This window comes from Sitophilus oryzae, unplaced genomic scaffold (assembly GCF_002938485.1).
Source record: "Sitophilus oryzae breed Bouriz unplaced genomic scaffold, Soryzae_2.0 scaffold_1067_pilon_pilon, whole genome shotgun sequence".
Classification (NCBI taxonomy): Eukaryota; Metazoa; Arthropoda; class Insecta; order Coleoptera; family Curculionidae; genus Sitophilus; species Sitophilus oryzae.
In genome coordinates this window covers 1352971-1369240 of record NW_022145690.1, presented here as the reverse complement: position 1 = coordinate 1369240, position 16270 = coordinate 1352971, and the positions used below count along the sequence as shown (strand labels likewise).

The following is a 16270-nucleotide window of genomic DNA, read 5'->3' as shown; positions in this document are numbered from 1 at the left end:
GTTGCCTGTAAATAACTAGAAATTAAATAACTTGAAATAAAATAATTCTAATAAGTTTAAAACCATTAAGAAAAAATCCGTAAATGATAATTTTTAATTCTAATATAAATGTATAAATAAATGTTATTATTATTACAATTTTATATATCATTCCTCAATTTTGGATATCAAGATAAATCTGAAATTATAAAATTAATTATAGAATTTGTATTATTATTGATTAACACTCAAAAAAAAATTATCAACTGCAAATAATTCGAAAATAAACTGCAATTTGGCAACATCGACGATGTGCGCTTGCGTAGTATCGATGATCAAATGCAGCAAATATGGGCTTCAAGGTCAGCCACCGGATCCACACCTTTACCAAATAAAGTTTATTGAGAAATAGAGGTGTTTATCTTAGTATTTATTTAAAAAAAACCTATTATCGATTATTTTATTAGTTTGTTGGCAACACTTGCTAACAATTAAAATACCGTTTGTATTATAGGCAACCAGTCGTAGTATATTCTGTATTCTGTGGTCTTAAATTAAACATTTTTTTTGAAAAACTCCATAACGTTCATATTAAGATTAAGATATTTAGTAGATTTTCCTGGAAAATACCTAATCTCCTTTATAGCGGCTCAAATACTCTTTATCGCAAAATCGTTTCTGAGCATGTCTATTTAATACCGAATCTCTATCGAAATGGGCTATGAGTCATGCGCGTTTAGTTTCAATTGTTGTTCAGCCATGTTCGTTGTGTACTGTTAAGTGTAAAGTATTGCTGGTTAATCGGGAATACAATTAATTCCGGCCTAAAAATGGCAGGAAACACGGGAATGGAACAGCTCATCCCCATAGTGAACAAGCTGCAAGATGCGTTCACACAGCTCGGTGTTCATATGACTTTGGATTTGCCACAAATTGCTGTGGTGGGCGGACAGTCTGCAGGAAAAAGTTCAGTTTTGGAGAATTTCGTCGGAAAGTAAGCTATTTTTCCGTTTATAATCGAAAAGAAATAGTAAACTAATTTTGTCTCATGCCCTATGCCCTTTAAAACTGGCAGTTATATCTAGGGGAGTTTGACCTGATTTTTATAGATCTAGATTATTGAATGAATTAGTATTGACACAAAGATTTTTAAAGGGGCGACTCGAAGTTTTCCTACATACAAGATTTTAAATCGTTATTAGAGAATCTACTAATGCTTCTTTTTATAATTATTTATTTATGTCCGACTATCATAATATGTGAATTATATTGATCTTCATTATTATCACAGTATACCTATACTTTTCTGTGTCTTAATATTCTCTGAATTTAATATATTTAATAAACAATAAGGAGTTCTTTATTAAGTAATAAGATATAAGGTCTGTTCCCAGAAGAATCCCTGACTAGTCAGCGCGTTTCTTATTGGTTGAAATGCGTAGAAACCTGACTAACAATCAGGTTTCTACGCATTTTAACCAATGAGAAACGTGCTGACTAGTCAGGGATTCTTCTGGGAACAGACCTATAATAAACAAATTCCCTTTAAATGTCATCCAAAAAGTCGATATACAGAGTGGTTTGCTTTTTAGTAGTAGCAAGGCTTAATAGTATAGCAAAACTTAGTTTAAAAAGAAAGTTTCATATTACTATTGAATCAAAAATGGTTAGTTTATTAAATTATGTTCCTTATTAAAGAATAAGATATAATAAATAAATTCTGTTTTAATAACACCCCAAAAAAGTTGATATTAATTTACTTTTTAATAGAACGACTTTGTGAAGCATGAATAGAAGTTCTTATTTTAAGAAAAAAATATTATATTAATATTGGTTCAGATCAATAATTAGTTTATTAGGTTATTATAGTCGTGCAACTGAAAAGTGGGCCACTCTGTATAATAATTGATTAAAACTTTCTGTTATACTATTTCTGTATAAGAGCATAAGACTCACAATGTGATAAGTCTATTTTTCATATTATTTGTGCTTAGTATATCCTCTTTGAAGAAGGTCATCCGTTTATTCACTTTGTGTTATCTTTTACAGAGACTTCCTTCCTAGAGGTTCGGGCATTGTAACTAGACGTCCTTTGATATTGCAGCTGATCCATGGCAATGCTGGTAAATACACATTTGTTTGATATCAACAAATATAACACTTACTAAGTTTTAGACAGATACAATTTCAAATTTATAATAAACAAAAAACAATGATTTTTTATTTTTGTTGTTTTTACTTGATAATTTTTTCTTACATTTAAGATGTATAGCAATTGAAGGGTCAAGGGGAAGAACTTGATAAGCGCCAATTTCTTAATTTTAGGATTTTACAATATTATAGTAGGTCTAACTGGTCCCTACAAATTATCTAAACTCTGCAAGGCAATAAGTTGTTAAATCCTATGATATATGCCTAGTAAAAATATAGAATACACGGAAAGAACCTGATAACTAGCAGCCGTCCAGGGCTTTCCTGTAAAATTAGTAAAATGGCGCTTATCGTGTTTTTTCCCTGGACCCTTCAACTAATCTAATAAAATGTATATGAAACCTTATAGTTTAAGAGAATAAAGCTATATTATATTGTTGGTTGCTGTATTGCAATCTCAAAGAAAAGAGTAAATATTGAGGTGACTTAACATGTAAATAATGTTTATAATTTTTAATGTTTGGAATCATTTACAACATGACTATATTAGTGGGATGAAAAAGCAATAACAGGCTCTTTGGAAGAAACTATGGAGGGTAGAGGTAAGGAGAGTTATCTTCATGTATTGAAAAGTGATTATTAAAAAGGGAACAGTTAAAATGGCACTGCTGCAGCATTTGAAACAAACATCATACATTTTTAGAACGGGAAATAATTAAAAAAGTTAAATATAAATGCGATTTATGAAGGCGCGTGTGGCCAAATTTTTTGATTAACTTCACTTTATTTATAACCTCTAAGTTCAGTTCGATCCCTTATTGCTTATTAGCGCCATGTGGTTATTTAGTGAACCCCAGTTTTCCCCGTGACTACTTTTTCAAACAAAATCCAAAAAGAGATGAGTTTCCTTACCTCTTTCTGTTAGAACCCTCTCTATATTTACTTGTTTTTGTGATTATTGCAGTAAATCAATAGCAAATATTCACAGAACGGTACATAGCACTTGACAATTGAATTTTCTTTTAGAATTTGGAGAATTCTTGCATTGCAAGGGCAAGAAATTTGTCGATTTCGATGAAATCAGACGCGAAATCGAAAGTGAAACAGACAGAATCACTGGTAGCAACAAAGGCATATCAAATATTCCGATTAACTTGAGAGTCTACTCCCCAAATGGTATTATTTAAACAAAAAAAATAATAATATTTAAAAATTCAATTTATGCTATTTTTAGTGTTGAATTTGACTTTAATTGATCTTCCTGGTCTGACGAAAGTGCCCATTGGTGACCAGCCAGCTGATATTGAACAACAGATCAGGAGCATGATCTTGCAGTTTATCAAGCGCGATTCTTGCCTTATATTGGCCGTCACCCCAGCCAATACGGATTTAGCTAATTCTGATGCTCTGAAATTGGCCAAAGAAGTAGATCCCCAAGGTAAGATTGGTTTTCTATTTGATAACTGGCATATTGAATAAAAAAAAATGAGGGAGCATACCGATAAAATTAGTCCGACCGTGAAGTTTTTTTAATTTGGCTAACTTAAGGTACGCGCACACTGATCCGTACCTAACGACAGGTATGGTACATAACAGAAATGACGTCACGCGAAATTCCCGATCAGTGTAGCAGTTAATGTACGTTCATATTTATAATGCGATATCTCAATTTTTTTAAATGAAACACCTTGTATATTATTTTTCTGTTAAATGCAGCTTTAAAAAACGAACATTTTTTGTGTTTAAAGTGTTCCTATATTTTTAACGGTTTCGGAGATATTCGAAGTAATATATTACATAATATATGCCTCTTTCAACAGTAAAATATAACGTCAGTGAAACGTGATAACCTGCTAACTCCATTTTTTACGTTAATAAGTTTTTTTACACCATTAGAAAGAGAAAAAAATACTCTATAAGTAGGGAAAGCAAATACATTTTTTCCCATTAAAGAAAATTTGCAATTTTAACTCAATAATATCTGCTAACTCCCAGTGATCTGAAATAGCCACCGAAATGCTGCTAAGTCCATAATTTCCGTTACGATCACGCTAAAGCAAACACACAGATTCTTACTTGTATGTTTCTTTAGGACAGTACTTCCAGATCCAGGGTCGCACTAGGCCAAAGGGGCCCAGGTGGCAATGTAAGAAGGGGCCCGTGTAGATTTTTTTTTGCGAATTTGTTCGCCTTACGTTTTGGTCAATTTTTCACTATTATATACAGAGTTACTCTTAAATAAATGCAAATATTTTTATGGGTTGTATATTTCGACCCAAGGAACACGATTATGATTTTTTTGAAAATTTGGATTTTTTTTTTAAAAAAATTGGAATTTTTTTTTTAATTTTTAGTTTAAAACATACTTTGTTTGTAATATGGCAACATAGGTAGTAAATTAAATTTACAAGAAAGAAAATCTAATGATTCTCAAAATTATAGCAAAAAATTGGAAATTTTAAAAGTGAAATAACTCGGTTGTTTGGATTTATTTGAAAAAACGGTAAAGAGAAAATATTATGTTTCTTTTATCGAGATTTACCAGCCCTGAAAGTATTTGAAGTTATTTAAGACTCACCCTGTATAGAAATCAGGGAACTACCCTAATGCAAGGTAAACCAATGCAATGCAAATGCCATAATGCAATGCAAAAGCAAATATTGTTAAGAATAAATAATGAACTATAAAGGGGGCCCGCGAAGGCTGGGACCCCCCTAATAGTTATATACATATATAATATGGCCAGTTCGACCCTGCGTCGACCCGTTCTGTAAATACGGGGTATCCGTAAAGGGTAAGGGGAAAAACTAAATTCTCTATATACGAGCAATTCATCGGCATGCTATAAATAGTTTAAATAACCATTACTTACTTGTACAAGAATTTCCATAATACCTAATCAGTTTTATTTTTTTCAACGTTTTTTCACGTAAATGATATATAATCTTTATAAAAATTAAAAAGAAGGAGAAAGGTAATTAAAATTTAATAAAATCACGCACTGTTTTCCAAGCTCGGTCTACTACCGTTGTATAAAAATTAGGATAAGCATGGAAGAATTCTACTATATCTTCTAAGAATTATAAGTTTAATTTTTAAATTAGGTATTTTCATATTCATTAAGTCCAAAATGCTGCTACTTCAGATCTTTAAAAATGTATTAAAAAATTATTCTTTTTTGGACTTGTATGTTTTGCTTCTAGACCGACGATATTATAAATATATGGTTATATATATATATATCATATTTTTTAAATAATTGATTATTTCTAAATTTGTTTTTGTAATATTCAATTCCATTTTCAACATTTCAAACAATAAAGGTTGCTATCTCCTGAAGTATATTTTAATTTCTTATTTCTGCAAGACGAATATCTGCTATCTCCCTATTGTGTCTGAAAAAAATGATGTGACACGAAATATTGAGTTATATTGTTTCCCAGCAAATAAAATTCTTATCTCTTTATCATATTAACGCATCAAAATACTTCCTACATGTGTATATATTTTTTGTACCGTTTTTTTGCTCTCCTGTAAAATTATGAATAATGGAGTTAGCAGTTTATCACATTTCACCGACGATAAGACAAAAAATAATGAGGGGGCTTTGATAAAGTCTAGATTTATACATTTTATATAAAATCAATTATTATAAAAATAAAATAAACAAGAAATAACAAAAATAAACAGAAAATTGAAACTCGCAAACATTCGAATTTATCAAGAGCTGTGCCACATCTGTAAATACATAATCTGTGGTATTGTTTCATAAATTATATTACTACAAGAGTTTTTCTGTTATTTGTTGATTTTATCTAGAGACAAAAAAAACAAGCCAGTTTTCCATTAAACAGATATTTTGATTTTTAGAAAGTGTTTTTGTTTTGGTGATGAATATTCCCAGAATATTATATATTACCATAATAAGTATACTGTTTTTAATATTTATTATTAGATACACATAGTATATATTTATTACAGACCTATACAGGGTGGTCCAAGTTAAAATATATCTATAAGGACAATGGTAACGCATATAGTGCGTGATGGAACCTGTTAGTTTAAAAATATTTTAATATACAGTATGTCCCCGGAAAAAAAATGATGAATGCACTTTTTTGAAAATGTCAATTAAGTATAAAAAAGTTTTTCCTCTTGTAAAGACAATCCGGGGACATATTGTACATATATAAATGATAATATACAAATAATTGATATTTGATAACTGAATTTTTTGATTAAATTTTTAGTTTTTTTAATGGTATGTATATATTTTGTTTGTTCAAAGGTGACTAACTTCTCATTCTAAAAATACCATATTATCTCTACTGATTTAACAATTTTGTGAAATATTCTATATCAATTTTACAAATTTAATAATTTAATCTAATAAAAATGATCATATCTTAACAGCCATTCAATATTTACTGAGTTACAACAAAATATGACATTATAGTATTTTTCGACTAGGGCTTTAATGGCTGAGTAAAATATACATAAATATACATCACCACACATTTAAAAATACAGAAGTTCAGTGTAAAAATATATTTGAAACGTCCTGTGTATATCTCTGTGAAAATGTCTCCTCATATTTTATAATAGTGATTTGAGTGAAAATCATAAATATAAAATGAAAATCTCAAATATAAATATTGATCTAGTCTTCTTACGGGACCAGTAGTGGGATGTAGCGTATGATAAAAAAACGGCGTCAAGTTGGTTAGTAAATGACGATCAAATAAATTCACCGAATAAATTTATATACCGGGTGCGTCTCAAAAGTGGCTTACCCCTATAACTTTTTTATTTTTTCAGATAAAACAACGAGATTTGGTATGTTAGTATATGACATAAATTGGGATTGATTGACGTATTCAATTGTTTTTGGTCATTTCCTGTTTCACCCTCAATGGCACCCTCGGTATTTTTTTACTTTATTCGATAGAAAATGACATTCTGAATCGAAAGACATATCATATTTCAATTTTTGACATAGTCACTCAAAAACAAATTCTATTTTAAATTTCAATCTAGAGTGCCATGGCTGTGTTAAAAACACTAATTTTTAATCAAGGAGCCTCGGAAAAATAGATTTGATCGTCTAATGTTTTTAGTGTCTTGTTCTGACCGATTAAAAGATGCCCAAATCGTATTTTTAATCATATCTCAATTTTTTCAAGTGGAACGAGGGTGGCTCATTAGCATATTTGGAAAAAGCATTTTTTTATGAATAATTTGATACCACACACTTGGTATTTTGAGTCAAATTGTTGTTATGAACCGCATGTTACAATTTCAAATAAACCATATGCCAAAATGTCAAAAGTTGATATATGATATGGCATTCGATTCAGAATGTCATTTTCTATCGAATAAAGTAAAAAAATACCGAGGGTGCCATTTGAAAATCAAAAGTTGTAGTCATTTCCGGTGAAACAGGAATTAACCGATAACAATTGAATACGTCAATCAATCCCAATTTATGTCATATACTAACATACCAAATATCGTTGTTTTATCTGAAAAAATAAAAAAATTATAGGGGGTGAGCCACTTTTGAGAGGCACCCGGTATAAAATGTATTTCCAAGGTAACTCTGACGCGTTTTTTTTTCGATCGTGTAATCGTTGCAAGATACTAAAAAATTTTTTAAATTATTTAAAAGTACAATGTGATTGTTTACATTTTATTCATTCATATATCTGCACTTCACACAAAATTAGAATAATTAAATTCAATTTATTTTGTTGACAAAACTTATTGAAAAATCCCATTTTTTATCAATTTTCAAACATTCTATGTCATTTTTAAAAAAATTGTAACTTATCTACGTTTTTAAAAAATTATGAGTCATATAAATTATAGACTATTTTGTGTTTGTTTTATATTTTACAAAATAAAAATGTTTGATAAGAGTTCATTACTAGGCCATATAAGATGTTATTTTTAAGATATAAATATAAATATTTCAGAGTAAGACAAACTATTATATCTTTCCAGTGATTAACAAAAAAAATATTGTCTATGTCCCTTCTATGTCTAAAAGATTTCTGGTAATTTGCTGTTTCTTTTTATTATAATGCAAACATCAAGGATGAATAATTTTTTAATTAAATTAATTGCACATCATTGTGTACAATTAAGAGGTATTTATATTGTTTCATCTTACATTGTTTGTAAGACGATATAACTTGAGATATTCATGTAAGAGTTTTAAAAATTAAAAATCATGAATTTTCTTGGAAATCCTCAACAAACTTGAGTTGACTAACTACGTTATTTTATTTAATGTTCCTAGTTTTATGGATTTATGTATATGTATATACCGGGTGCGTCTCAAAAGTGGCTCACCCCTATAACTTTTTTATTTCTGAAGATTACAGAACGAGATTATGAGGTATTAGAGGTATGTTGGTTATATGAAATAAATTAGGATTGATTGACGTGTTCAATTATTTTCGGTCACTTCATGCTTCACCGGAAATGACTACAACTTTTGATTTTTAAATGGCACCCTCGGTATTTTGTTACTTTATTCGATAGGAAATGACACTCTGAAGAGAATGACATATCATATGTCAACTTTTCACATTTTCTCATATGGTTTATTTGAAATTGTAACATGCGGTTCATAACGAAAATTTGACTCGAAATACCTAGTGTGTGGTACTAAATTATTCGTAAAAAAGGCGTTTTCCAAATATGCTAATGAGCCACTCTCGTTCGAAAAAATTGAGAAATGATTAAAAATACGATTTGGGCATCTTTTAACCGGCCAGGACAAGACACGAAAAACATTAGACGATCAAATATATTTTTCCAAGGCTCGTTGATTAAAAATTAGTAATTATAATACAGCCATGGCACTCTAGATTGCAGTTTAAAATACAATTTTGTTTTAAGCGAAAATGTTAAAAGTTGACATATGATATGTCATTCTATTCAGAGTATCATTTTTTATCTAATAAAGTAAAAAAATACCGATGGTGTCATTTAAAAATCAAAAGTTGTAGTCATTTCTGGTGAAACAGGAAATGACCAAAAACAATTGAATATGTTAATCAATCCTAATTTATGTCATATATTAACATACCAAATCTCGTTTCTGTATCTGAAAAATTAAAATAGTTATAGGGGGTGAGCCACTTTTGAGACTCACGCGGTATAATTATCATAAGATATTTTTTTCTATATTTAAATTATTTTGTTTGTTTAGTGTGCTGTTAAAATACTATGGAGAAATATTCAATGTAGAGATAATTAGTAATTATGTAATTGTGTATATCTTAATTATATTTAACAAGTCGTAAATAAAAGCGAAAATGCAAATATAGTTAGTTAATTCCAAGTGAATTTCATAAATGATCAGTTTACTATATACTATGTATTAATAAAATTATATAAAAATTCTTGCCATTTAACTGCTGATATAGAAATTTAATTCCACGCTGTGTTTGTCATAATGTGGATCAACCTGCTCTCACTACCGATTTCGGAGCCCTACTACATCATCGGGTGAGCTTGGGTCGGTTCCACAAAATGACAAACACAGCGCAGAGTACCTAAATCCGACTTGTCGGAAAGTAGCAGTTAGATTATAGGTTAGATATTAAGTCCCGCACGGGAAATAGCGGCCCGCGTGCAATGGTAATACTTTCGTACCACCGAGGCGACACTATCGATAGTAAAAAGGTTTTTTTTCAGTCAAGTCAAATTATAAAATGGAAAACAGATTTCTTGGAGTATAGGTATATAATAAAATTATATAAAAATTCTTGCCATTTAACTTCTGATATAGAAATTTAATCCCACGCTGTGTTTGTCATAATGTGGATCAACCTACTCTCACTACCGATTTCAGAGCCCTACTACATCATCGGGTGAGCTTGGGTCGATTCCACAAAATGACAAACACAGCGCAGAGTACCTAAATCCGACTTGTCGGAAAGTAGCGATTAGATCTATGGGTTAGATATTAAGTCCCGCACGGGAGATAGCGGCCTGCGTGCAATGGTAATACTTTCGTACCACGAAGGCGCAACTATCGATAGTAATTTTTTTTTCAGGCAAGTCAAATTATAAAATGGAAAACAAATTTCTTGCAGTATAGGTATATAATAAAATTATATAAGAATTCTTGCCATTTACCTTCTGATATAGAAATTTAATCCCACGCTGTGTTTGTCATAATGTGGATTAACCTGCTCTTACTACCGGTTTTACTATGTATTTTATACAGTCACTTATCAGTGAAAAGTTATTCCATTATTTCCCTCGATTTTTGATCGAGATCTACCGCACACTGTACAACCAACTATGTTACAGTCTTTTTCGATAAATTGCCGGTAATTTCAAACTTTGCTGGTAACATACATGTATAGGGTGGTCCGAATTGTATTTGGAAAACTCCGGCAGCATATTATGCAGATAAAAATAAGTAAAAAATGTGTATATAAATGTTTGTCCTAAAATGCTTAGCCCCGTATTTATCGCGTTTCGAATCTGGGTCTCAGAAAAGATCGACAAAAATAACAGGCTTACTACCCTACTAGGCGCGTGTATATCGGCGACGAAACGTAAGTAAGCCTGTTATTTTTGTCGGTCTTTTGCATCTCGTGACTGGAGTCGCGGTTTGAGACTCGACTATATATACAGGTCTTAGATTCGGAGGTACAGGTTGCAGAAGTTTCATTTTTATTTCGATTTTTTCCAAATCATTTCTGGGCCCGAATTCTGTAACTTAGAAAACGCTAAGCGCTTTTAGACGGTCAGCGTATATGACGTTAATTTTCGCATAGCGCGCATTTAACTACCGATTTGGATATTCTCATCTGACGCGCTTAGCGTCTTTACCTTTGAATAAGAAGGCTAAGGAAGGAGCATAATGCTATCCATGTATTCATGCATGGTGGGCGGAAAAAGGACTCTAGGGTGGGGATCCTTGACAGTTCTGTTTGACGATTCATTTGACACATTTAAATTTGATTTGAATTTTTGTGGATTTGTCAGTCTTTACGGAGCTTATTTTATGATATTTATTATTTATTCTACTACTAATAGTTGTATAAAGGTAGTAAATCTAGATGGAAATTGTGGCAGAACTTAAATTAACAGTGACACTATCGCGATTTATCGAAAAAGACTCTAAAATAGTTGGTTTTGTAGCGTGCGGTAGATCTCGGCAAAAATCGAGTAAATAATGGAACAACTTTTCGCTAGTAAGTGACTATATAATATACATGCGTGTAGTAAACCGATCATTTATGAATTTAAATACGTCAATTTGACTTATCTGCTTCAGTAGCGTATCGGATGTTTGTGTTAATAAATAATTATTAAAACTTATCTATTTTTATTATAATAATATGTTTTTATAACAATTTTAATAACTACCAACATTTATTCACAACGTAAAATAAAAAAAAATATTGAGTCTACCCTACATCATAGTTTTACATTTTTTAAGTAGTTCGGCCATATTTGAGTCCCATTGCGGTGGACCTAAGGTTTTTGATATGCTCCTTCCCTAGGCTTCTTATTCAAAGGTCTTTACTGATGGCGCTAAGCGATTCGAAAACGGTTAACTTAAAGGATCGTTTTGCTTGTCGAACTGTCAGAGAAAATCGAAGAAATTGTGATTTTGTGCGTTATCTTGCTCTTTTGTGAAGATTACTTTCTCTTCTAAAATTCCTCAATAAGTAATTGATAATTTACGACTTGACAGCTATAAATATTATTCAAAACATTGAAAAAGATGAGAAGCGTCTTCAACATTTCCCTCGTATAATAAGAATAATGACATATCCATAGAAAAATAGGTTGACATTAACTCAACAATAGGTTATGCAATTCACGTAACATTGACATTTTTCATTGTTTTATTAGCATTTGACTATTAGATACCTGAGAAATTGCGATGCTGTTAATATGTGCTCAACGCGTATCCAAAAAACGATTTGCACGGCAACGAGAATACCAAAATCGACTGCTTGGCGTTCCGCTAATCGAATACTTTTGCTTACCTCTTTGAAAGCGTAACATATTTATGTCAAAGTTACAGAATTCGGGCCCTGAACTAATGTCGATATTTGATGAAAATTAGTGTCTGGGAGTGTTTTGAGATGAGCACATGAGCAGTTTGATGTAAATATGACTCCTACTTATAGAGGGCGCCACCTAGATATTTATTAATTGATTTAAAGAGTATTATACCTTTCGTCAGTACAACTTAACAAGTATAGCTAGAGACGTGCGAAATATAAAATAACACGCGACCGGTGCTGTCCCCAAGTCTCTTCCTATATTTGTACAACTGTACTTCTATAAAACTACTGAGTAAAAAAAATATACATTTGCGACCTTTTTTTTACGCAAAAAAGGTCTCTTGGTAAAAATCGCTACGATTAATGGTCCCCGAAATATTTGGAATCGAAATTATCAATACCTGTCAGTGACATAAATTAAACATATTGACTAAATAGTTATTAGACTGTAATAATAAATTTGACATTTTTTTGTGCTAAAGGTTCCACAAAAACTGTTTTATCATAATTTTTTTCAAAGAAACATTTTTATGATTAATATAAAAAAATCCCAAATTTATTATTTCAGTCATATAAGTCATATTGCCATTCTAAATATCATGAGAACGGTTACTTGTAGCGATTTTTACCAAGACACATTTTTAAATGAAAATATATATTTTTTTACTCTGTAGTTTTATACAAGTACGGACGAAACGTTATTACTTTTCAAAATAGTTAAAACACAGTAGGTGGCGCCCCCTACAAGTAGGAATCATATTGACATTGAAATCAAATTTCTCACACACCGATTTCTATCCAAATATCGACTATAGTTTAGGAATTATTTGGAAAAACCGAAGTAAAAATGAAACTCCTACACCCTGTATCTCCGAAAAGAAGCATTTTAAACCATAAATTTATACGAACTTTTTTACTTATTTTTATCTACCGAATATGCTGCCGAAGTTTCCCGAATACAATTCGGACCATCCTGTATAATAATCTTGGATTGTAATATCAGGTATTATACGTTTTTTGATTTATGAATTGTTTTTTCTTTAGGTATTAGAACCATTGGCGTAATAACAAAGTTAGATTTGATGGACGAAGGGACAGACGCAAGAGATATTTTAGAGAATAAGTTGTTGCCATTGCGGAGAGGATATATCGGAGTGGTTAATCGATCGCAAAAAGATATCGAAGGCAGAAAAGATATCAATGCAGCTCTAGCAGCAGAGAGGAAATTTTTCTTGAGGTATAGAAAAATACTATCTATAATTTAGTTGAATACTAAAAAAAATATAGTTAGCTTGTAAAGCTTGACCTTCTTTACATAGAACAAGAATTAGTAAACCCAAAAAAATCCTTTATGGGTATTTCGCCACTGTACTGCAAATATAGATATTTTTTAAGAATTAGTAAAGTTTACATTACAAAAAAGTTAAAATAGTTATAAACTCCATAATTTTTAATCACCTTTGAACTGAAAATTTAATTCGGCAACATTATTTAGAGATGGCACTGTGTAGTCCTGTTATTTTTGACATAAGGCACGCATTTGTTTCTTTGGTAATTGTTTGTTTTAGGTCCGTGAAATGATTTTGCTTTTCGTTGACGAACTCGATTTTACGGTTATTTTTACAATTACCGTTCCTATATTTTTTAAATAAATCTTAGTTTATTTGAAAGTATAATTTTTTAATTATTTTCTTACAGCCATCCTTCTTATCGCCACATAGCCGATAGGCTAGGCACGCCTTATTTACAAAGGATTCTAAATCAACAGCTGACCAATCACATTAGAGATACGTTGCCTGGATTAAGAGATAAGCTCCAGAAGCAGCTGCTTACCCTGGAAAAAGATGTGGATCAATTTAAGCATTTTAGACCTGATGATCCGGCTATTAAAACCAAAGCTATGCTACAGTAAGTCATTATTTACTATAAATTTTAAAAATATTTAAATTATATTATTATAAATATTTTCTTCCATTTTTACAGAATGATTCAACAGCTTCAAACCGATTTCGAAAGGACTATCGAAGGATCAGGATCCGCACAAATTAACACCATGGAGCTTTCCGGTGGTGCCAAAATCAACCGCCTGTTCCACGAAAGGTTTCCGTTTGAGATCGTTAAAATGGAGTTTGATGAGAAGGAGTTACGAAGAGAGATCGCATTCGCTATTAGAAACATACACGGTATTAGGGTAAGTTTAATTTTCTAAGTAAGGGTTTAAATTGCTTGGTTATCCTCCTTACTTTCCAGATTTAGTTCCAAGCGATTTTAATATTGATTTTCCTACGTATGTACATTTGAACTACTGCTTGTAGTGAGTAAGAAAAAATAATTTCTAAGGTTGTTTCTATTCTTATAGGTTGGTCTTTTCACTCCAGACATGGCTTTTGAAGCTATTGTAAAGAAACAAATTTCAAGATTAAAGGAGCCGTCACTTAAGTGCGTGGATTTGGTCGTCACCGAACTGTCAAATGTCGTTCGCATATGTACAGATCGTGTAAGTATTTACATAATATCAATTAAAATTATGTTTATATCTTTGTAATTAAATGAATGATCTATAAAATTATCTACAATACTGGTAGTTATAATAAAAATACTTTTAATTTCTAGATGAGTCGTTACCCTAGGCTTCGCGAAGAAGTAGAGAGAATTATTACCACTCAGATTAGGCAAAGAGAACAGTATTGTAAGGACCAGATTTGTTTGTTGAACGATTGCGAGTTGGCATACATGAACACAAACCATGAAGATTTTATCGGTTTTGCCAAGTAAGAAATATTATATACTGTTTTTTATTATAATCACTTGAATAATTAGGCATATTTTATCTTTTTTGTTAACATAAACATCTCTATGAACGTAAATAGATATGGTACATTTGAACTACCGTTCAAACTCTAAACCATATTTTTTCATTACATTGAACAAAAATGCTAAGGACAAAAAAACATATGTATTTCTAATAAAAATAAATGAATTAATATAATTATAACAAACTTTTAAAATTGACGTATCTTATTTATTTTTGACAAGTAGTAAATAAATGCGAAAATTTAATAATAAAACTTTAATTAGTTAAGTCTAAATGAATTCCAAAATTTGTTTGTTTACTACTTGTAACATGTATTATATAATTACTTACTAGTGAGATGTTTCATTATTTTTTCATGTTCCCTTCTTGCCTAGGGACAATCGCGCTGTAATTTAAGTCCTGACATAATGTTTTTCAGATTTATACACTACATAAAACCAATTATAAAATTAACAAGAGAAATATGAAATAAAATCAGGAAATCGCAAAAAATCGTCAAAAATTAAGTAAGATGTGAAAACAAGTTTTTCACATCTGTTTTGTCTCTAGTGGTATAAAATATGAGATATCACAAAAAGTTTGCAACAAATGGGATCTTTTAGAAAATATTTAATTATGTATATGGTATATTTGAACTACCGAACCTATGACAATATTTCTTTCAGTGCTCAGAACCAGTCTGAGGCTGCCACAGCCAAAGGTTCCCGGTCCTTGGGCAACCAAGTGATCAGAAAAGGTTACATGTGCATTCACAACCTGGGCATTATGAAGGGAGGCTCGCGGGACTACTGGTTCGTCCTCACTTCCGAAAGCATCTCCTGGTTCAAGGACGAGGAAGAGCGTGAAAAGAAGTACATGCTGCCGCTGGACGGACTTAAATTGAGAGATATCGAGCAAGGGTTCATGTCTAGAAGGCATATGTTTGCTTTGTTTAATCCTGATGGCAGAAATGTGTACAAGGTAAGTGAATCTTCATTACTAACTACATACAGCAACACAAGAAAAACATTATTATACTAGTTGAAGCCTGGCGCATCCGCCACGACATCAAAATCCGGCGACGACAGTTTTTAGTAGAGCCAATTAGCTATCTTTTAGTAAAAGAAAACTTTCTAGAGCAAGTCGTTACTTCAGTAGAGACGACACAGATAAACATTAGCATTTTATATATCCACCTAACCTAACCTAACCAAGCAAATTATATTGAAATTTTACAAGAGCAAATACAAATATGAAGACAGACTAGTTTGTTACAATTTGTTTTTACACTATTTTACAT

At 31.1% G+C, this 16270-nt stretch overlaps 1 protein-coding gene across 4 annotated transcripts in view; it reads left to right on the top strand.

Annotated features, from left to right (window-relative positions):
• The first annotated feature begins 522 nt into the window (after positions 1-522).
• The window catches only part of LOC115879481 (dynamin), a 28979-nt gene continuing 13231 nt past the window's right edge, over positions 523-16270 (top strand). For 3 of the 4 annotated variants that reach the window (XM_030896392.1, XM_030896379.1, XM_030896398.1), the window contains exons 1-10: positions 524-973; positions 2029-2102; positions 3157-3306; positions 3365-3568; positions 13221-13413; positions 13875-14084; positions 14160-14367; positions 14536-14673; positions 14790-14947; positions 15657-15951. In XM_030896392.1, coding sequence (XP_030752252.1) covers positions 810-973; positions 2029-2102; positions 3157-3306; positions 3365-3568; positions 13221-13413; positions 13875-14084; positions 14160-14367; positions 14536-14673; positions 14790-14947; positions 15657-15951 — 1794 coding nt within the window. In that variant the 5' untranslated portion in view covers positions 524-809. Of the gene's footprint in view, positions 974-2028; positions 2103-3156; positions 3307-3364; positions 3569-13220; positions 13414-13874; positions 14085-14159; positions 14368-14535; positions 14674-14789; positions 14948-15656; positions 15952-16270 lie in introns of all 4 variants that reach the window. The other variant, XM_030896388.1, reaches the window with a different exon arrangement.